Genomic DNA, 24,829 nt, shown 5'->3' with positions numbered 1-24,829 from the left:
TGATTTAATTTTTTCATAAATACTAACTTTTAGGGGCTTCATGAAATGCTGTATCTTCTACAAGACCTGCAATTTCATTCCCCAATGATCTGTATTGAACTTGCACTGAATTGTCAAATGTCAACAACAGACTGACAAGGACGATGACAATGCTAACCTAAAAACTGGTTTGAGTAAGGACTAGTGAATATTTTGTGTTATACTAATTCTGGCTATTCTATATATCCCAACAGCAGTGATCTTTTTTTTTTTTTTCCTAACATCTTTATTGGAGTATAATTGCTTTACAATGGTGTGTTAGTTTCTGCTTTATAACAAAGTGAATCAGTTATATATATACATATGTGCCCATATCTCTTCCCTCTTGCGTCTCCCTCCCTCCCACCCTCCCTATCCCACCCCTCTAGGTGGTCACAAAGCACTGAGCTGATCTCCCTGAACAGCAGTGATCTTGATAATTAGAACTCCAACCCGTAACACATCTGGGTAAAATAATAATAATAAATAAAATTCCAAAAAAATAATAGTAATAGTAGTAAAGAAAAGGAAGAGAAAAAGTCAGACGATATAAAATAAAAGTGAATATTTCAAGTCCAAGTTCAACTGGCCACTCATAACTTTAACTATTTATGATTTTAGCTATTCAGCTGAGTTATCACCAGAAATCTATATAATATGCTTGTATATTTTTTGTCCAGCTTTATTGCTATCTAATTGAAATATACTTGAAACTTGTGTAAGTTTAAGGCATACAATGTGATGATTTCATATACATATATAATGCAAAATGATTACCACAATAAGGTTAGTTAACACCTCCATCACCTAACGTAATTACCTTTATTTATCTTTATTTATTTATTTTTTACTTTTTTATATACAATGGAATATTACCTTTATTTTTATGGTGAGAACATTTAATATCTACTATCTTAGCAACTTTAAAGTATATAATACAATATTGTTAACTATAGTCACAATGCTATAAATTAAATCCTCAGAACTTATTCATCTTATAACTGGAAGTTTGTATCCACTGACCAGCATCTCCCCATTTCCCCCACCCTCCCAGCCCATGGCAACCACCATTCTACTCTGTTTCTATAAACGTTTGCTTTTTCACATATAAGTGAGTTCAAACAGTATTTACCTTTCTCTCACTTATTTCACTTAGCATAATGCCTTCAATATCCAACCTAGTTGTTCCAAATAGCATATTTCCTTCTCTTTTATGGCTGAATAATACATACATACATACATACATACATACAAACATACACACACACACACACACACCACATTTTCTTTATCCATTCATTCATCAAGAGACACATAGGTTCTTTAAATATCTTGCTATGCTATTGCCAATAATGCTACAATGAACATGGAAATGCAGGTTATCTCTTTAAGATAGTGATTTCATTTCCTTCAGCTCTATACCCAGAATTACAATTGCTAGATCACATGGCAGTTCTATTTTTAATTTTTGAGGAACATCCATACTGTTTTTCATAGTTGCTACCAATTTTCATTCTCACCAGCAGTGACAAGGGTTCCCTTTTCTCCACATCATTGTCAACATTTGTTATCTCTGGTCTTTTTGATAATGGCAATTCTAAAAGGTATGAGGTGATATCTAACTGTGGTTTTGACTTGCAGTTCCCTGATGATTAGACAGACTGAGCATCATTTCATGTACCTGTTGGTCATCTGTATATCTTCCTTGGAAAAGTGTCCAAGGTTTGTTTTGTGACCTAACATATGGTCTATCCCAGGGAATGTTCCATGTGCTCTTGAGAAGAATATCTTTTCTGCTGCTGTTGGATCGAATGTTCTGAAAATATCTGTCAAACACATTTTGTCTATAGTGTTGTGTCCATTTCATCTATAGTCCAACGTTTCCTTACTGATTTGCTGCCTGGTCTATCCATTGTTGAAGTGGCATACTTAAGTCCCCTGTCATTGTTGTACTGTTGTCTATTTCTCCCTTCAGTCTGCTGGTTTCTTCTTAACATATTATGTGCTCCAATGATGGGTGCATATGTATTTACTCTCTTGATGAACTGACTCCTTTATCATTACAGAAGAACCTTCTTTGTCTCCTCTTACAGCTTTTGACTAACATCCATTTTGTCTGATTTAAGTATAGCTGCTCATACTCTTTTTTGGCTACCATTTGCACAGGACATCTTTTCCATCCCTTCACTTTGAGCCTATATGTGTCCTTAAAGCTAGAGTCTCTGGTAAGCAGCATATAGTTGAGTCTTGATTTTTTACCCATGTCTTTTGATTAGAGAATTTATTACAGTTACACTTAAACTAATTATTGATAAGTAAGGACTTACTAATGCCATCTTATTATTTTCTGGCTGTTTTATAGTTCCCTGTTCCTCTGTTCTTCTCTTGCTGTATTCCTTTCTGAATTAATGATTTTTTGTACTGTTTTGCCTTGATTCCCTTCTCTTTATCTTCTGTGTGTCAACTGTAGGTTTTTGCTTTGTGGTTACCATGAGGCTTACATAAAATATTTTATAGATATAACAGTCTATTGTACACTGTACACTTGTTAACAACTTAACTTCAATCACATACAAAAAAAACTACCATTTTAGTCCCCACGTATTTTATGGTTTTGGATAACAAAATTTACATCTTTTTATATTGTGCATACATTAACAAATTTTTGTAGCTATAGCTATTTTTAATACTTTTGTCCTTTAACCTTTATAACAAAGTTAGATTGTTAACACAACACCATATTACAGTACTAGTATTTGACTGTATACTTACCTTTACCGTTCGGTTATATATTTTCATATGTTCTCATGTTACTAATTAGTGTCCTTTCTTCTCAGCTTGAAGAAGTCCTGCCCTCAATTCTTGTAAGACAGGTCTAGTGGTGATTAACTCTCAAGTTTTGTATTTTGGGGGGGTTTTTTCGTTTCTTTTTTTTTTTTAATTTTATTTTTGCCTGTGTTGGGTCTTAGCTGCGGCATGCAGGATCTTTGTTGCTGCATGCAGGATTTTTCATTGCAGTGTGTGGGCTGCTCTCTAGTTGTGGCGCATGGGCTCTCTAGTTGTGGCACGTGGGCTCCAGAGTGTGTGGGCTCTGTAGTTCTGGCGTGCGGGCTCCAGAGCGCGTGGGCTCTGTATTTTGTGGCATGTGGGTTGTCTAGTTGAGGCACACGGGCTCATTAGTTGTGGCACGCAGGCTTAGTTGTCCTGTGGCACGTGGGATCTTAGCTCCCTGACCAGGGATAGAACCCATGACCCTGGCACTGGAAGGCAGATTCTTAACCACTGGACAACAAGGGAAGTCCCAAGTTTTGTGTGTTTTGGAAATTCTTCATCTCACTTTCATTTCTGAAGGACAAGTGCCAGGGAAAGTATTCTTGGTTGGCAGGGGTTTTTTTTTTTCTTTTTTTCTTTCAGCACTTGGAATATATCATCCCACTCTCTCCTGGCTTGCAAGGTTTCTGCTAAGAAATTTGTTGACAGCCTTATGGGGTTTCCTTTGCACGTAGGAATTTTTTTTTTCTCTTGTTGCTTTTAACATTTTCTTTGTATATTTGATTTTCAACAACTGTATCATAATGCGTCTCAGAGAAGATCTCCTTAAGTTAAATTTGTTTGGGGACCTATTAGCTTCATGAAGTTGGATTTCTAAATCTCTCCCCATATTTGGGAAGTTCTCATCCATTACTTCTCCAAATAAGCTTTCTGCTGCTTTCTCTTTCTTTTCTCCTTCTGGCACTCCAATAATGCATAGATTGTCTCTTTTAATGGTATCCCATTTTTCACATAGACTTTCTTTACTCTTTTTCATTTGTTTTTCTTTGTTCTCCTCTGACTTGATTTCAAAGGTCCTTTCTTCCATTTCACAGATTCTTCCTTCTGCTTAATCCAATCCAGTGCTGATGAGCTCTACTGCAATTTTCATTGCATTCCCTGACTCTTCAACTCCAGAATTTCTGTTTGGATCTTTTTTATAATTTCTATCTCTCTGTTAAGCTTCTCATTTTGGCCATATATGGTTTTCCTGATTTCACTGAACTGTCTTTCTGTGCTTTCTTATAGCTCACTGAACTTCCTTAAAACACTTATTTTGAATTCTTTGTCTGGCAAATTGCAGGTCTTCACTTTGGGGGGTTCGTTAGTGGAAAATGGTTCCTTTGGTGGTGTCATGTTTCCTTGATTTTTCATGTTCCTTGAAGTTTGCTTTACTGTCCTCACATTTGAAAAAGCAGTCACCTCCTCCATTCTTTACTGACTTGCTTCAGGAGAGAAATACCTTCTGTCAGCCCTATTAGGGATTCGGAGGCTTTCACAAACCTCTTCTATGGATATGACTGCTCTACTCTTCTCGTTCCTTCTTATGAAAGAATTCTTAAGCTTGAATGCCTTCTCTCATTCCTGCAAAGCCAACCTCCTTACGTTTTCCCTAAGGTTGTGCTGAATGTTTAAGTTTGTGGTTTCTCCCAGACCCACAGAGTCAGGCTGGCTTTCTCTGCATGCTTAGCAGCCATCTGCAAAGGTTCATTCTCACCACCATCAGGAACAGGCATAAGGAGCCAACGACAGTGTGGGGGCATGTGTGGGTGAGGGGCACAGAACGCTAAGGATGCCCATGGGTCAACTGGGAAATCCGCAGGCAAGGCATTCCAGCAGCTTCTAAGCAGGCTTCCTGGTAGAGTCCGACACATGGTCAGTAAGATCTATGTTCCTTTAATGCCCTTGGAGAGACCTACCTGCCACTCTCCCATCTTATTTTCTCTTTCTAGAACAGCCTACCACATCTCTCAATTTATCTTTGAGTGTTTTCCATCTATAGCTTTTGCTCTATTTTCTACACAAGAACCTATTTCATCTTTCAGCCTTTCATTTTTATGAGTTTTTAAATCAATCACATGTTTTACTTCTGAGAATAACTTATTTCTCTAACTGTTTCTTTTACAAAGAAATCTATTCTTATTTTGTGACTGCTATATTTTCTCAAAATTCTCTGAAGACATTTTTTTTTCAGGTTTGCTCCCACTGCTAAATTCTGTTTTCTCCCAAATTGAATGCTTGTTCGGTATGATCTATTTTGTGCTGTTCATTCTCTCGAAATGCCTGGTGACTTGTTGTATACTCATGTTTATGAATGAAAAACTAGGAGGATGCACACACACCAGAAATGTCCACTGCAGCAGCAGTTCTGGGGTTGTTTTCCCAACACTGTCCTTCTCTGAATGGGAAGCCAACTGTCACATTATATACATAAACTAGGAATACTGACTGGCAGACTTCATTTGAACAGAGTGAATATTGAGCAAATAAACTAGCCAAGAATGAGAGCTTCCCAAATGCTCAAAATCCTTTAATAAATTTTACTCCTGGATAAAGTTACCGTGAATCAAGCCCTCTATTTTGGGGAAATGACTCCACTGTTCCAGATACACTCCTGCTGATTCCTGCACATTTTGAAGCTCCCAGTTTGCAGTCTCTCCAGACTTCTACAGTGAAGAATGTTTCCAACCTCTCCTGTAGCATTCACCTGTGAGTGCTAGACTGTAGTTTATTCCTCCTTGGATTTTTAGTTATTAGGATTTTAGTTATTAGGATTAGAATTCCAGTTTCCAGAAATTCATTAAAATCTCTAAGTCTATTGCAACATTTTTTAAGACTTCTTCCTTTTTGCAAATGTTTACTACCATTCATTAAAATTTGAGAGAAAGGAGGGAAGGGCATAAGTAGTAAATGACTGTGCCCAGTCCACCACCTAGGACACAACTGAGTGTTTTCTTTCTCTTTCTAATAGATAACTTGTTATCAGGTGACACTGTCTCTGTATTGCAACCTATATTTCAGATGCAGACTAACCGAATAATCAATGTCTCTGATCAGTCTATAATCTGACTTCAGTGTCGCACAGTGACATCGAAAACAAATTCAGTGACAAAGCAAACAAGTTCACGTCTTCTTTGTTTTCTTGCACACAAGCAGATAACCTCTATCTTATTTACCTGATAATTTCAGGACAAATTAAGATTTTTTTTTGGTAATATCCATAGCATAAAAGAAACATTTCCCCAGGGAGCAGAAATATTTTAGCACTTCCAAATCCCTCAGATAAGACAAATATTCTCAACTCTTATACCTTCCATGTTTCACCTAAGTAAAAGAGAGATAATTAAAAGTGCCTATAAGATGTTTAGTTACATTTCTAAAATGTTTTGAGCACCCTGGAGGAAAGACAGTAAGTATAATTTATCATACAGTATTATCAATGACTATATTTTCATTTCTAATTCAAAACTACTAAAACAACATAAAAACAGAACATCAACTCTTCTTTATCTAATCATTACTTTATAGACCCTGGGGGAAACAAGAGTTAAATGAATTCTTTTTAGATTCCTAAATTTAGTTGAATTCTCTACCAGGATGCTACAAGACCAGATCAAACTATAAATATTTTGTTCTAAACTTAAGGAAACTTGCTGCCTTCATTGTATACAAGTTTTCCAACTTGTATACTTTCAGATATACAAACACAGACAACATTTTTCCATGGAAACACAGATAACATTTTTCCTGGAAACACAGATAACATTTTTCCATACTGTGAAGACTTCACAAACATGATCAAAGTCACAGTCACAACAACAATGACAAAAACAATAATAAAAGCAAACACTATTGAGATCTTCCTACTCACTAGTAAGTCTTTTATATGTATTATCTTATTTAATTTTCACATTATTACTCTGTGAGGTAGTAGCTATTATGATCCCAATTTCACAGCTGAGAAAATGGAGGTAGAAGTAAAATGGTTTGACCAAGATCATCATACAACCAGGGAGTAAGGAGCAGTGGCTGGAAAGTCTTTCTTAATGACAAAAGCAAAGTATTGAAGTAATCCTGAAAAGATCTCAGGGTTCCCAGATTAATAATCAGGGGCCACAGATTCAAATGGCATGAACACTAATTGGTGAAACCACTGATCCCAGGGTTTAAGTCTCCAGATTCCATACCAGTTTGCTTTCTACTCTTCCATGTTTTCTGTCTCTTAACCTGTACCAGGTTGCTGCCATAGTTCCAGGGACAGAAAGTCAACTTAACACTCACAGCTACAATAAACCAGATCCTGTCACAAGTGCCGATTTTATGGAATAGAGCTAAATCTTTAAAATATCTTTATTAAACTTTGTATTAACCACCTAACAACAACAACAAAATAACTGCAGAGGTAAAATAATAAATGCCAGACCTGAAAGATTCAGGTCCGTGTGGTCAAAGTACATTTTAGAATAAATGCCTTTTTCTTACCTTTTCACTTTTTTCCTTTTTCATTTCTATTTTTCCTTAAATACTTCACAAATACAAGATCAAGTTTTAGTAAAAGTAGCCCTTACCTGCCTCCTGTAACTTTTTCAGCAAAATGAAAATAACAAAGTTCACTGTCTTTCACCAAATAGCATTTACAAGTTGGGCCAGGACTTTTCATCCTCTGCTTTGCTAATTGTTATTAGAGGCATGAAGGGCATGCCTTAGAGACATATTCCAAATGAGCCACTTTTCTCCTACACATTAAACCCATCTATATATCTTAAATTTCTTCATTGTACTGCTCAATTTATTGAACCAATTACAGTGTATCTTATGCCAGAGTGCAAAAAATTCCAGAATACATACATTGTAGGATACATCTAAATGTAATTTCTCAAACAATGTATCATTTCTGACAAGCAATACAATTAACTGTTAGTTTAATAAGCTCATGTTATGTTTACGAAAGTTGCTAAGAAGTACCACTAAATGGTACAAGATTTACTGGTAGAAAAAACAATCATAGACCCCTTTTATCACATGCCATTCAGTCATATATTTTCACAAATGATGCAAAATCTACATCTTTTCTTCCAAAAAATTTAACATATAATCCATTATTTTAAAATTAAGGTATTTAAACCCTTAATTAGTAAATGCGTTTTTACCCCTTACATTTACATTTTCTTTAAAAATGACTTAAGCATTTTAATAATTTTATATAGATGATTAAAAGATGATATTTAGCCTTCTAATTAAATTTGTATCTCACAATAGGTACATGCATGATAAATGCCACACTATAAAAGTCATAGTTCTGGGCTTCCCTGGTGGCACAGTGGTTGAGAGTCCACCTGCCGATGCAGGGGACACGGGTTCGTGCCCCGGTCCGGGAAGATCCCACAGGCCGCGGAGCAGCTGGGCCCGTGAGCCATGGCCGCTGAGCCTGCGAGTCCGGAGCCTGTGCTCCGCAACGGGAGAGGCCACAACAGTGAGAGGCCCGCGTACCGCAAAAAAAAAAAAAAAAAGTCATAGTTCTTTGCTTCTGTTTTTAAAAACTACCAAATATTACATTAGATCATACTTTTGGATATGAAAATGCAAAAAACATAGGAAAATCATAAAAACCCAGTGGAATACTGTTAGATGACCAAGGAGCTACAAAATTTAGTAAAGCAGTAAAAGAATTTTTTTTCAGGACTTAAATTGTTGGCTAAATGAATATAAACTAAATCAGGGGTCCCCAATCCCCGGGCCACAGACGCAGGATGTGAGCGGCGGGTGAGAGAGCAAAGCTTCATCTACCACTCCCCATCGCTCCCCATCACTTGCATTACCGCGTAAACCAGCACCCCCTTCTGTGGAAAAATTGTCTTCCATGAAACCAGTCCGTGGGGCCAAAATGGTTGGAGATCACTGAACTAAGTAATTTATTTTTCCTTTGATTTTAAAATGCAACACACTTGAATAATTTAATTCCTAGAAATACAATTAATGCTCACCTCTTGACAAAGTGACATAAAATGATTTAACACAGAAGTGTATTGAGTTAACGTCCCATGCTACTGTCTAAAGCTGTCACAGCAGTGCTAAATTTTTTTAAATACTGCCATTACACTCCAGACCTCCAGATTTAACCTTAATTAAAAGACCATAAATGAAAACAATCATGCTCTCTACTGCAACTGTTGCCACATTTAAGGATTGTTTTTAATACCCATTTTAAAAGTCTAGGTTCTTAAATGTCACCAACCAACAACATTTAGGTAGGATACAGTAGCCTAGAAAAAGCACTAAACCCAGCTAAAACCTGAGTTTTCAATATTACCTTATCATATATCATCAATATGAGATCAGAAGTCACGTATCCTTCCAAACTCTGTTTTCATAATATATAAGTGGTATAATAAAAGCTATCATGCCTATTTAACAGGGTGGTTTCAGTATGTTAAATGCAAAAAGTATGGGAAAAGCATTTATTAAAGCAATAAACATGACACTATGCAGGTATTATTCATTAAATAAAAAGCATTCTGGTTATTCCTGCAGGAAATTATAAAGACAGACATAGAAGACAAAATCCCAGACTCTGAAGAGCTTCTTTAAGAAAAAAAAAAAAAATACTGTAAACCCATATATGAAATATCTGAAAGGTTTAAAAAAATTACACTGCACTGATTATTCCCTTTTAAATTCATGACCAAAAAATATATATACCCTCAACAAATATTTCTTGGCTTATCTAAGGAGAACAGAGAGAAGGGAAAAAATAAATTCAGCATTTCTTCTTTCTTCTTCCTTGCTGGGAGTGCCACTTCCCAGCGCTGATCTGCATACACTCAATAGCCATGTTAAGGACAGCTATGGTTCCAGACTTCATTAACAATGATTTGCATAGTATAGATTTAGTAAAAGAATGCAGAACTAGCAAAGTGAATACCTAGATTCAAGTAAATAAGGCATCTATGGCAGGTCCAGGTCCCAGAACCTATCTTCACATCAGCTTTCAGGCAAGCATTTTGGGAAACTAATCACACATTATGAAAATGACTATGCAGGGAAAATGACTTCCCTGGGGGCGCAATGGTTAAGAATCCGCTGCCAGTGCAGGGCACACGGGTTCGAGCCCTGGTCCAGGAAGATCTCACATGCCGCACAGCAACTAAGCCCATGTGCCACAACTACTGAGCCCATGTGCCACAACTCCTGAAGCCTGCGCTCCTAGAGCCTGTGCTCCGTAACAAGAGAAGCCACCACAATGAGAAGCCCACGCACCCCAATGAAGAGTAGCCCCCACCTGCCACAACTAGAGAAAGCCCGCACACAGCAATGAAAACCCAACACAGCCAAAAATAAAATATAATAAAAAATAAATAAATAAATAAAATAAAAATCAAACAAACAAAAAAAGACTATGCAATGCTAATAACCCAGATATTATTTCCTTTTTGGAACAATGTCTGTAATTTTAAAATGTATCTGTAATTAGTTACCCATTTTATCATAACATACACACACACACACACACACACACACACATACACACACACACACATCTTAAAAAGCAGTCAAAAATAGAGCTCTATGTGCAATCAAATATTTCTTTAAGTTACTTATTTATTAGAATGATTATCACAGTAAAGAAATATTAGGTTTAAGGGCTTCTTATTCCTCTTGGACCACATTAATTAATCTTCATAATAATCACCAAAAAAATAATATACTAATTATTTCATTTGACAGATGAGGAAACTGAGACAGAAGGTAGCATGTAGTAAACCAGGATTCAAACTGATGAGTGCCAGTAGTACTCACCCAGTCATGAGAATCAAGAATATCTCCATACATTGCCAATATCAATCACTCCTGGGGTACAAAATCACTCCTCCTGACTGAAAACCACTGATCTAGTTTTACGAGAATTTTAATGAGAAATGAATATTGAATTTTATCAAAAGTTTATTCTGACTCTATTGAGATGACTTTGTTTTTAATCTGTTAATAAGTCAATTACATTAATTGACTTCTGAATGTTAAGCTAAACTTGAATTCCTCAGCTAAACCTCACTAGGTCATGATATTATTCTTTTAATATAATATTGGACTGATCTGCTAAAATTTTCTTAAGAATATTATATCTAAATTCATGAAGGATTCTGAGTTTGTAGTTTCCTTTCCTTGTAATGTCTTTGTCTTGTTCTGGTATCAAAATTCTGCTGGCCTCAGAGAATGAATATGGAAGTGATCGCTTCTCTTTAACTTTCTGATACAGTTTGAGTGGAATAAGTAGAACTAGAATTACTTCTTCTTTAAATATTTATTAAAACTCACCAGTGAAGCTACCAAGGCATGGAATTTTCTTTAGGAAAAGGTTTTTAATTATGAATCCAATTTCTTTAGTAAATACAGGGCTGATCAGGTTACATATTTCTTCTTGAGTGAGTTTTGGTGGTTTGTATCTTTTAAAAAATATAACCATTTCACCTAAGTTGGCAAATATATGGACATAAACTTGTTCGAAATACCACATTACCGTACTTTTACTACCTGTATAATCTATAATGATATCACCTCTCTCATTCCTGATATTGGTAATTTGTATCTTTTTTCTTCCTCATCTGTCTGGCTTAGAGGTTTATTAATTTTATTCATTTTCTCAAAGAACTAGCTTAGGGTATGTTGATTTTTTTCTTTGGTTTTAATATTTTTTTCACCTATTTCCACTCCAATATTTATTATTTCTTTACTCCCTCTTACTTTGGGTTTAACTGCTTTTCTTTTTCTAGTTTCTTAATTGGAAACTGAAGTCATTGAGTTAAGACCTTTGTTTATTTTTCTAAACAGGTATTTCATGCTATAAATGTCCTTCTAAGTAGGCAGTAAATATATCTCACAAATTTTGATATGTTATGTTTGCTTTTTCGTTCAGTTCAAAACACTTTCTAGCTTCACTTTTGATATCTTCTGAAGTACATGAGTTTTCAAATATTGGGGGATTTTCCAGATACCTTTTGGTTCTAAGTTAATTCCACTGAAGCCAAACAATAAATTGTATGATATGACCTGAATCCTTTGAGACTTGTTTTGTAGCCCAGAATATGGTAAATTTTGATGACACTTGAAAATAATTTTCACTCCATACTGTTGTGTAGAATACTCTGTAAAGGTCAATGATGTCAAGTTAGTTAATAGTGTTATTCAAGGCTTCTGTATCCTTAATGATCTTCTTTTTACATTCTATATCAAGTATTGAGAGAAGGATGCTGTAATCTCCAAGTGTAATTGTGAATTTGTGTATTTCTCATTGCAGTTCTGTCAGTTTTTGCTTTATTTATTTTGAAGCTCTGTTATTAGATGCATAAACGTTTAGAAATATTATGTCCTCTTAATTCATTTACCCCTTTACTGTTATGAAATTACCCTCTTTTTCTCTGGTAATATGCTCTGCTCTGAAATCTACTATGTCCAATGTTAATATAACCACTCCAGCTTACTTCTAATTAGAGTGAGCATAATATACCTTTTGTCAAACCTTTTACTTTTAACCTGTTTTACTTTAAATTTATTTGTCCCTTTACTTTTAAAGGGGCTTCTTGTAGATTACATATAGTTGAGTTGATCTGAGGTTTACAATACACATCTTAAAATTATCAGTCTACCTTCAAGTGATTTACACAATGTCCCATATAGTATAAAAATCTGACATTACACTTCCATTTCTTCCCTCTTGAACTCTGTATTATTGTTGTTAAACACTTTACTTTTACATATGTTATAACCCTCACAAACTACATTGCTATTATTTTTACAGTCAATTACATTTTTTTCATTTGTTTGTTTTTTGTTTTGTTTTGTTTTTGCGGTACGCGGGCCTCTCACTGTTGTGGCCTCTTCCATCGCGGAGCACAGGCTCCGGACGCGCAGGCCCAGCGGCCATGGCTCACGGGCCCAGCCGCTCCGCGGCATGTGGGATCCTCCCAGACCGGGGCACGAACCCGTGTCCCCTGCATTGGCAGGCGGACTCTCAACCACTGCGCCACCAGGGAAGCTCAGTCAATTACACTTTTACAGGGGGATATATAAGAAAAGTATCTTTTATATCTATGCAGATAGTTACCATTTCCAGTGCTCTTCATTTCTTTGCGTAGACCTAGATTTCCAACTACTATTATTTCCCTGAAAACTTCTTGACAAACTTCAACATTTCCTCTAGTACAGGTCTGCTGGTGATGAATTCTTTTAGTTTTTGTATATCTGAAAAAGTCTTTACTTTGCTTTTGTTTTCTAAAGATATTTTGCCGGGTATACAATTCTACATTGACAGTTTTTTTTTTTCAGTACTTTAAAGATGCTGCTTAACTGTCTTCTGATATGTATTGTTCCCAATGATAAATTTGCTGTCGTCATTAATCTCTAATCATATGTATGAAATGTATCTCTTTTCTCTCGCTGCTTTTAAGATTTTCTCTTTCTCATTGGTTTAATTGACTATTATATGATTAATTTCCATCATGTTCCTTGTGCTTGAGGTTTGTTTATGTTCTTGGATGACAGTGTTTAGAGCTTTCATCAAGTTTGGGACATTTTGAGTCATTATTTCTCCAGATGCTTTTCCTGACCCTCCCTCTCGCTCTCTCTCACTTTTAGACTCCAATTGTATGCATATTGGGCCAATTCAAGTTGTCCTATTAGATCACTAATATTCTCTTCATATTTTTTATTTTCCCTTGATGCTTCATTGATAGTTTCTATTACTATGCCTTTGGGTTCACTAATCTTTTCTTCTGCAAGGCCTGACATGCCATCAATCCTATCCTGTGTATTTTTCACTCATATTTTATAGCTTTCATCTCTAAAAGTTAACTTTGGGTGTTTTAAAATATCTTCCATATCTCTATTAAACATGTTCAGTATTTCCCCTAGTCCCCTGAATATATGAAATACCATAAATATTATTGTTTTGATGTCCCTGTCTACTAATTCTATCACAGGTATCACTTCTGCGTTGATTTCAAATGATTGGTTTTTCTCATCATTATGGGTCATATTTCCTGACCCTTTTCATGCCTAGTAATATTTTATTGTATGACAGACATTATAAATTTTACCTTGTTGGGTGCTGTATATTTTTGTACTCCCATAAATTTTATTTAGATTAGGTTTGTTTTGGGACTCAGATCCTTTCAGGCCTTGCTTTTTTTTTTTTTTTTTTTTTCCAATTTGGGGCCAGAGCAGTGTTTAGTGTAGGACTAACTTGTGCCCCACATTGAGGTAAAATCCTTCTAAGTAGTCTTCCCAATGCCCTGTGAATTATGAAATTTTCTACTCTAAGTGGTAGGAACAGCAACTATTCCTAGTCCTGCATGAGCTCAGAGGATTTTTCCCTCTAATGGGTTTTTCTGGTTCTTTCCCCAGCCTCAGGTAGCTTCTTCTCATGCATTCACTTATCAAAACTGAGTTGAGTACTCATTGGGACCCTCTGTATCCCTCTGGAGTTCTCTACCTTTCTCCTCCACTACATGCAAACTCTGGTCTCCTTGGACTCCTAGCTATGCCTTGTCAACTCTGGGATATAGCCAGGCTCTGCCTCAGTTCAACAACCCTGCTCCATGGCCCAGAAATGCTCTCCAGGTAGTAAGCCAAGCAATCACAGGGCTCATCTCACTAGCTTCTAATCTTTCACGGATCACAGTCCTTCATTGATTAACGTACAATGTCTTGAAAACTGTTGTTTCATTTATTTTGTCTGGATTTTTGTTGTTTCGGGCAGAAGAGTAAATCTGTTCCCTGTTATTCTAATTTGGCCTGAATCAGAAGTTGTCGATTACATTAAACATTTAAACACACTTGTTTTTACACTTCCAGATAATTCCAACACACGAAGTCTCTGTAGGTCTGCTTCTGTTGTTTATTGTTTCTGTCAGATCTTGATCTTGGTGCCTTGTTCCCTTGTGTACTTGATTATTTCTGACTAATATACAAAAATTATATGTGAAGGACTTCCACTTCTGTGAAGATCAGGTATACATATTTTCCCTATTCCTCCCATTAATTACAAAAACCCTGGACACTATATATATAAAACAAATATTTAAAGACTGAAAGGTGGAAAGAAGGCAGCAGACCATCTAGAGACCTTGTGATCCAAAGAATGACATGGTGGTAAGTACCTAGATTTTCTCTCTGCCTTGAATATCCCAGTCTTAGAGTTAACAAAACCTGCAAGCCAGAAATGCTACTAGGCACAAATAAAAACCTTCTCTGTCTTCCTAAAGGACCAGGCAAAGGGCAGCCTATGAAAACAGACAATAATCATTCGACTCCAGCCAAACACCTCAGAAAAAACTGTGGCCCAACCCCCGTCACAATGGCCAAGTGGACAGCCTAGACTTCCACCCTCACAAGGCTGTAACAAGGCACCCGAACACCCCCAATGGGAAGGAGTCAGGGAAGACCAAGGAGAGAGCTGGGACCTTCATCCCCACCAGCTGAAACTAGGCCTGGGCTCCCCTACCCCCCACCAGGGGTGTTAGTACAGACCACGTGCACCCAGCAGTAGAGGAGCCCCATCACCCTTCAGGTGTCAACAAAAGCCAAATGTTTATTATATGATTTGTTTTTTATTTTGCATTCTCTTCTCTTACACACTGCCTTCCTTTGTCTCTTTTATTTATATTCCTTTGTAAAATTCTGCTTCCTCACATCTGCTTTTTTTTTAATGATTTACATTTGCCTCTTTCAATTTTTTGACATATTTTTATATTATCTTCACAAGGCAAATAGAAAATGAAGCTGTATAAAGAGTAGTTATGATAAAAACTCATGCCTAAAGAAAATTTGCACCCTTTTTTCCTTTGGCCTAATTGACCCTGTAGTGGTCCTTCAAGCCACTTAGAGCAGAGTACCTACTAGCTTCAAAGTCAGCCTCCAACCCTAAAATCCTTAGGATGAGTAATCAAATCACTGAAAAAGAAACACAGGACAAAGAAGCACAAGACAAAATTATTTCCTAAAGTACCGGTAAATCTACCTCCAAATGAACTACTAGAATAATGATATTTTCTCATGTTCTGAGACATTCTGTCCTTTTACCAGAAAGTATAGGATCTAAAATTCCATCTTCTTAGCGTTTATTCATGCACATCCAGAGAAATTCACAAAATAGTCATGTATAAAGATGACTATCACCATATTGATTGTGATAGTGAGGAGCTGGAAGCAATCTGGAAATCCATCACTGGAAGAATGAACAAGTAAAATGTAGTAGATGAACTAGATGGTGGTAATGGTTGCACAACTCTGTGAATGTACTAAAAACCACTGGAATGTAAATTCCAAAGGGGTAAATTTTATTGTATGTGATTTATATCTCAATAAAGCTATTATAAGGTATATATAGGGGATGGATATTCTGGCACATGGATATTCTGCAGCAGTCAGAGCAATGCAGTGGAAGGATATAAAGCAACACACATAGGTCTCGAAAACATGCTGTCAAGTTCAAAGTAAATACAATATGGACAGATCTTCAAAACGCAGTATTAAATTGTCCAGTAAAGAAAATAAGAGGGAGTCTCTAATAATTCCCCTTTTCATGCTCCGTGTCTGCCTTTGTGATCAAGTGGGCCATGACAACTTTCAAGAATCTATTCACCTTGGATAACAAAGTATCTCAGCTTCTACCAAATGAAGATAAGAGCTCAACGTTGCCCAATGTTATATTGGGTACGAGAAGCACATTCCTCAATGTGACTCAAAGAATCAGAGTAAGAACAGAGAGAGGAATAGCATCCCTAATTCTGGTACTTGTTTAAAAAAAAAAAGCATCCAAGAAATGAATCTACTAGCTCAGGAACTCAGCTGAGGAAAGATCCACTGTTGTTTACCTTCCTTTGGGAAAACAAGGTCATTTGGTTGGTTTAAAGAACTTGGGTCTCAAGGCTAATGGAAGGGGGTGGGGAAAGAAGAAGCACAGGCATTATGTTCACCAACTTAGAAGAGAAGGGTCATTCTCTCTCATCTTTCCCATTTTCTGGAGTATTTGCTTTCAATCTCCATTCATTCAAAAATTATTCATTGAGCATATATTCTAAACACTGTTTGTAGGTACTAGGGATGTCAGTGAATAAGCAAGAATTCTTGCCCTTAAGCAGCTTATATACAGTGAGGGAAGAATGACAACAAATAAGAAAATTTAATTTTAAAATTTAAAATTTAATTTACTTATATGTGCCATGAAAAAGATTACGAGTTAGAGAGGTGAGGTGAAGCTGCTTTAACTACGATAGGAAAGAAAGGCCTCTCTCAGGATGTAACAATGGGTTAAGAACCATATAAGGAGAAGATACTAGCCAAGAAAAACCTAGGGAAAAAGATTTCCAAGCAAAAAAACAAACAAAAAGCAAGTGGTAAGGCTGTAAAGGACTAATAAGCTTCAAGTGGTCTACAGACAAAAAGAAATCCAGTGTAAAGAATGAGAAGAAAGTAGATGAAGTCAGAGAGGTAGCAGCCTTGTGAGGCATTTAATTGTATCCAGGGTGCAGTGAGAAGTGGGATGGGACGGTTTTTCTGAACTTTAAGCAGAAGATCAATAAGCTCTAATTTGTATTCCCAATGACTCTGACTGCTATGTGGAAAACAGACTATATAAGACGACAGGACTGGGAGGATGTAAACCATTCAGGCTATTCAGACAGCTCAGGCAAGAGATGTTAGGGCTCAGATTCTGGTTATAACTGTGTAGGTAATGAGTCACTGTAAGATCCAGAGTAAACTTTTGAAGTAGAATAAGATTTTACAATGGATTGGACCGAGTATAAGGTGAAGAAAAGAGTTAAAACTCCTAAGTTTCTGGCCTGAGCAACTGGATGGACGGTTGATGTCATTTGCTGCAAAAGGAAGGCTTAGGGGAGCAATTTAAGAGACAGTATTTATAATCGTTTTTTGAATTTAATACTTTCAGTTTATTATTTTTCGAGTTCATCTGTCAAATTTCTCCAACTAGCTTACAATCCGTTTTGTATTTCTTTTGTATCTTCATGTGCCTAGCATAGCTGATATATAATCAATACCTGCTGGATCTAATTAAATTGAAGTGGTTTTACAAGAAAACTTATGAATCAACATTTTCAAACCTTATGTTTGAAAAATCAAATACAGATGTTTTAATCAAAGACACTGCATGTTCAAAATTAAAAAACAAATGCTAGAGACAAGCCTGTAGGTATATGTTTACAATTTTAAAATGCATGCATTGTTAAATGCTTGGTGGCATAAGGCAAACTGCAGAGAGAAGGTTTCAAAGGGAGTTAACATAGAAAGATTTTTTAATGTCATAAGTTATAATTAAATGAAACAAATGAACTAGAACTTGACAGCACATCCTAAATAACTATTAGCAGCAAATGATAAATTTTGAAAAACTGGAATCCACAGTCATTGTTACAACCAACGAAATAAAGGGAAATCATGTACATGCAAACTTTTATGTATTCTCCTTTAAATCATACTGTGGCAAAGTTGAATGCTAGCAGCTTATGTTCTTGTGGGTAATTGGCTCTGGTATATTAGCCCCAGGGAAACACTTCCATCATCTTCTAGCCATATCTTGGGCAAATGCCAGAGAAAATGTTTAATTCTTTATTTCACACCTTTTCTGTGTACCTTTTATACATTTTGCCCTTTAATAACTAATTATCTAACAATGCTAAAAATCTTAAAAAATTATACAATTTTTAAAATTGTACACTTTTCTTTCTAAAATTTGCTAACATAGAACAAGAAATCAATGACATTTTCACATGGGTATTAATTAAATTATATTAAATTGTAAGACTTTGTAGCCTTTAAAACTGCTAGTTTAATTATAATTTATGACATTTATAGCTAAGGCTATAAATTACTTAAGTCTAATAACTGAGACTTACCAGGGCTTCCTGACATATATCATGAGTAATAAGAGTAGCCCAAGGGAAGATCTTATAATAACAAAAGCATTAATAGAGATGTCCCTTATTTAGAGTATGTAGCTCTCTACCTGCCCCCTACAACACTAACATAAACAGAGCATATTCACAACTACACAGTATAAACACTGTCCTGTTTTCTGTTTTGAGACAACTATCAATGCTAAAAAACAGAGATAAGGCTTACATCTCTCTCTCCCTCAGTAAAATATAGGGTCCTCGGAAGCAGGGACTATACCTTGTTTATTTTGGTAACCCCAATTTCAGCAACAGTGCCTAACAGAGTAGATACTCAACAAATGTTGCTTATTCTTTTTTTTGTTCCTAAACCTTGGCCTCAACTTGGCAATCCTTGGAAAAGCAACAATTTTGTCCTGTGATCACCAGTGACACATCTCTAAGATGGAGCTACCTCCAATTCCTCTCCTTTCTTCAAGGTTCAGGTCCCACGTAATTCATAAAATCTTCTCTGATTTCCCCAGCCCAAAGATACCTCCCTTTTCTACAGTTCTAAAGACTGTACTGTCTAATCATATATTTGACATGAATACACTATCTTGGACTATTTATTACCTATTCATTTTAAATCCAAATCTAGATATACCTTATTCCCTCAACTAAATTAATTTCAAGGCCAGAATAATGGCTATATTTGTGTCCAAATACATAACAAAGTGCTCTGCACTCAATAAGTGTTCACTGATAAAAATAAAGACAAAGATGATAAAGGTAATACGAAGCCAGTTTTGCATATTTTTCTATCAGGTATTCACTCAAAGGCATAGCAATGCCTTTGAAATTTCCTGATCAAAATAAGGAGTGGGTAACTGTCACAGCCAAAACTAACAAAATGATATTATTACTAACTAAAGAGTATTTTACTGTCACCCAACATTTTGAGTAGGACTGTATATATATGTATATGTATAAAACCAACCCAATATAATGAAAATATAACCAAGAAGTATGTGAAAAGGTAGGATTACACCCTCAAAAAATGATTATTTAATATCATGAGCAATCAAAACTATATGGCATAGTAACAAAAGATGTCACAAAACAGTATGCCCCCAATTTTTTTTTTAATGGGTATATAATGTGAATGTGCATCTATGTTTGTGTATTTATATAGGTACACTGGAGGAAAGGGAAGGGAATAAAGAAATAAACACTAAAATGTTAGTAATTACTACACAGTAAAACTACAGATGATTTTTACTTTCTTCTTCATGTTTTTCTCTACTTTCCAAATCAGAAACACATACCTAAATACAATGTATAATTTTCTTAAAATAAAACCTCCCAACATTTAGAAATTGTGTCGTTGATGTTAAAATAAGCCAACAATCTCAACTTAGTCTAGTGAGCAACATAATAGAGTTACAGAACAAAGTTATTTCTTAAGGTTAAACTCAGTCTCTGAAAGTATTTCTTACCTATTCTGCAATAACCACCCTCTTAGTTAAGTAATAGTTATACAGCAATAGTATAAATAAAAGGCTCTATTCAGAGGAAGGGACGATGAAGATACTAAGACTATCATTAGTATCCAGAATGTATCATGTACAAATTCATTTCCTTTGGACATAGTCAAAAATCCATGTGTAAAAGCCTTTGATCTCATTAAATTTTTAAATTACAGACCCTGGCTGACAAAAGATAAAAGACCAATTCATATTTTGCACTTTCTGAAAAACTTGCCTAATACTGACATTTATTAATCTGGACATAAAAAGTACAAATCTACTTAACAGACAAATGTTAATGTTAAGTTAACACAAAAAGTTTCCCATTTAGAAAGATCGAGAGATTCAAAGGTTTATTCTAAATCGGGAACACTATCAAAACAACATAGTACAGCCACTCTGGAAAACAGTTTATCAGTTTCTTTAAAAACTAAACATTCAACTACCATACAACCTGGCACCTACACTTCTGGGCATTTATCCCAGAGAAATAAAAACTCATGTTCACACAGAAACCTGCACATGAACATCTATAGCGGCTTTATTTGTTAACAGCCAAAAACTGGAAACAAGCCAGATGTTCTTCAACGGGTGAATAGTTAAATAAACTAGTACAGCCATACCATGATATACTACTCAGCAATAAAAAGAAATGAACTACTGATATACCGAACAACTTGAATCTCCAGAGAATTAAGTTGAGTGAAAACAGCTAATGACAAATAGTATGTACTATATAATTCTATTTATACATCATTCTTGAAATGATTATAGAATTTAAAAAATTACAGAAATAAAGAATAAAGTAATGGTTGCCAGAGGTTGAGGAATGGGAGGTAAGGGTCAGAGGGAAGTAAATGTAGCTACAAAAGGGCAGCATGAAGGGTCCCTGTGAAGGAAATGTTCTCTATCTTGACTACAGTAAATATCAATGTAAATATCCTAATTTTGATACTACTACAGTTTTGTAAAATAATACTATTAAGGGAAACTGGGTAGAGAGTAACATGAGATCTCTCTATTATTTCTTACAACTGCACATGAACCTATGATTATTTCAAAATAAAAAGTTTAATCTTAAAAAAAATACAGTATTTTTAGGGCATTTTCCAACATTGATTATATTAATCAAAATCAAATATCTTCTCTCCAGGAATTTCCAATCTAAACAAGGCAACACAAAAAAGTTTGTCGAAATTTACTTAGAATTTAAGATAAATGTGTAAATACATATAGTATTTCAGTATTAAAGTATCACCATGCGGTAGTATAGAAAAGCATGTGTATGACTAAAAGAAAAAAAATGCATTAAAACTCAAATCTATTCTAGCATGCAGATGTAATATTTTTAAGTTTTTTACAAAATCAGAAAGGAAAGCAGCATCTAGCATAGTTTGGTGCTACTATTATGGTTTCCACAGCACCCTATAATTCATCTTCCAGTCCTTTTCAAACATTATTTCTATTGTGACTTTTCCACTAGACAGCAAACTCCATAAGTACAAGGACTGTCTTCAACTTGCCTTCCAGCATATAGCACAGTAACTGACACATGATAACAACAGAGCAAAAATTAAACATTTTGAACTGAAATAAGTTGCTGAATACAACCCTGAACTACATTCCCTTGTTACAAAATTCAAAAACCTATCCTTAGGTAAACACATAATTAATTCATCTTTCCATAGCTGAATTTTTCAATGTCGCCTATCAATTCCATTAAACAACTTTAAAAGGTTTTAATACAAATATGTTTTTAAAATATGAACTTGACAATGAAAAGCATATAACCTTGATTATATATTTACAGTAAATATCAGACTAGACAACATTAATTTCAATTCTGAAAACTTAGAAATTTAGAAGCCTAGCTAATTATAGTATTAAATATATTCAGTATTTAGATAGAATGAATGCTATTCTGATTCCAAGAAAACTGTGCATCATAAAAGCTCATCCTTAAATCTTTTTTGCCACAAGAAGTTAGCAATAGAAGCAGAGTATGAAATGAAGTTAAAGATATATAGCGAGACATATACAGATATAGATATATACCCTATCATAGATGAAGATCTAATCTTTAAGGAAAAAAGAGTCATGAAGGACACAGGGCCATGAATCATCTTCCTCCTGAAGTAAGTGCAATTCAGTCATATATGACAGGAATAAACCAGAGAGCATCAAAGCTATTTTAAACATTTAAGTCTATCCTTTAAAACAGAGACAGAAAATATTCTCAAATTTAAGTAGGTTTTCTTTCTTTTTTTTTTTTAAGGGAACTTGATTCAAAAAAAACAAACAAAAAAAGGTTAAAAAGTACATGGAAAAACCTTGAAAGCAAAAAAAAGAATTACTCACCAAGTTGGCCATATAAATTGTGAGCAGCCCTCTCCTGCAAATAATTTTAAGAAGAGACAGCGTGAGACTAACCATCAATTTGACTTAATAATCACTTTATCATTTTTTTAGAAATCTACCAAAACAATTACCAGAAGTTGTGGAAAAGGGATAGATTATGCTGATCTAAGTTTTCAGTACCCTAATAGTTGGCTGTAAATAGATTCTACAAGTCATTCTAATCTGTAGTCATTAAACATTCTGTTTAATGCTCGTTAATTAAAATTCTTTAAAATTACTATTGCGTAGTAATTGTTAACTAGACTTACTGTGAAAATCATTTTGCAATATACACCAGTATCTAATTATTATATTGTTCACCTGAAACTGATATAATGTTATATGTCAATTACATCTCAATTTTTAAAACTACTAATACCTTATTATTTATTAATAGGAAGAGAGGTACAATTTGCTATTATTCTATGTTTATGCTAGAGAATTCTAAATTTAAGGAAGAATCCTAACAAATTCATCTTGCCAAAAATGTCAAGGCCATATCAATTTTAACTAAATGCATATTTATTTTTTAAAAAACAGATCTTCTATTTGTTTCACACACAATGCAACTGTTCATTAGATGCCATTACAAATCATACAAATCACCTTGTTTTAATTTCATTGTTAAGTGAAAAGTCAGGCAGTAAGTTAATTCTCTAATGCCAAAGGACAAACAAAAGCTCTATAAACACTCACTTTACAGAAAAACTGCATATTTACTAAATACATATTTACTCTTACTTAATGAGAATTCATCTAGAAACTCAAAGATAAGGACAATTTTATGCCCTTAATCACTTTATTTAACTTATCTGCACATGAGACCATAAATGAACCATATCCTATCCTCTAAGAAAGAGGTCTTTAATGTTTTAAGAGTTCAAGGGCAGAGTTCAAATAATAAACTCTGAAAATTATAAAAACTTATTTGAGTTTCAATTATGAACATTTTTTTAGAACTCAAAGAAACTACTACTTTATATATAAAAGAAGCAAAAATATCAAATCACTTTCACTTAAATATCATGCCAGGTCTTGATATTAACATCATCAATCAAATCTTCTTGATGTCAGATCCAGTCATACAAAGTCTTGATTGCTCATCATTTAACTTGGCTTAATAGGATTTTTAATTTACTAAAGCCACATGGAGGCAGTACGATATAAGTGAACAATGCTGAAGTGAAGTTCTGAAATCAGGGTTCCAGTTAATTTTAATTCTCTGGTACCCTGTAATTTTGTCATAAAAATAAGGGAACAAAACTAGTTATCTAACTTACATTTTCAAACATAAAAACTACTTAAAGAAAAAAACTTACATTTATCAGCAATATATAAAACATATCATTGGGCCACCTTGGTTGAAAGGAGGAGGCGGTCTAGGCATACCCACTGGGCCACACACCCCCAGCAATGTCCCTCTTCAGCAGGTCCTAATGCACCTCAGCAGAACAAGACAAGTGTACTGACCTTCTAAAAGTGTTTCAGAATCAGTGATAAGATGATCTGTAAGGTCCCTTTCAGCTCTTCTTTTCTATGATTGTACATACGAATTGAAATTGTTCTCACTAAACCTTACCAAGCTTATTAGTTCCTACCAAATTCTAAATCAAAGATGTTCTAATAGTACTTATTTTAAATAAATTATATCAAGAAAAGTTAGGGTAACATCATCATCCAAGAGTCACACATACACAGAAAAGTTCAATCCTTCTCAAGTGATACCTATTCTTACCAACAGCTGGTTACGTACGAAGAAAAAAATAATATTCTTCATTACAAAAACCAAAATAAAAATATTTCTGTAATTTCAGTGGTAGTCCCTGAAAATACTTTTCATTATGAAGTGAACTAATGTATGATGCTATCTTTAAAAACATTTGTTCCACTAATCTCATTCTGCCTCTAATATTAACAGTAATCCAAGCTCCAGCATCATCACTAGCTTCCATCTATAACTGTTTACCTTTACTGAGCAAAGATTATCTTGTTAACTTTTACATTTTCACAGACCTGCAATAATAGTACCTGGCATCTATAGACACTAATCAAATGGTAGAATTACTAAGCAAGGTGTTACTAGGAACCCAGTTTTATAAAAAGGAACACATTATAAACATGTATTATAGAAATATAATCACAAAAGATAGCCACCAGACAGAGCGAGGGCCAATTAATGATACTAATTTA

At 34.9% G+C, this 24,829-nt stretch overlaps 1 protein-coding gene across 3 annotated transcripts in view; it reads right to left on the bottom strand.

Annotated features, from left to right (window-relative positions):
* The window catches only part of TMEM135 (transmembrane protein 135), a 256,453-nt gene that overhangs the window by 177,500 nt on the left and 54,124 nt on the right, over positions 1-24,829 (bottom strand). For all 3 annotated transcript variants that reach the window (XM_089915385.1, XM_089915384.1, XM_022594059.3), the window contains exon 4: positions 22,601-22,634. In XM_089915385.1, coding sequence (XP_089771511.1) covers positions 22,601-22,634 — 34 coding nt within the window. The remainder of the gene's footprint in view (positions 1-22,600; positions 22,635-24,829) is intronic.

The sequence above is a fragment of the Delphinapterus leucas genome, chromosome 7, assembly GCF_059928025.1.
Source record: "Delphinapterus leucas isolate spDelLeu-1000000601 "Yukka" chromosome 7, BTC_Dleu_Yukka2, whole genome shotgun sequence".
Taxonomy (NCBI): Eukaryota; Metazoa; Chordata; class Mammalia; order Artiodactyla; family Monodontidae; genus Delphinapterus; species Delphinapterus leucas.
Note: the sequence above shows the minus strand (reverse complement) of the source record. Positions and strands in the feature narration are given on the sequence as shown.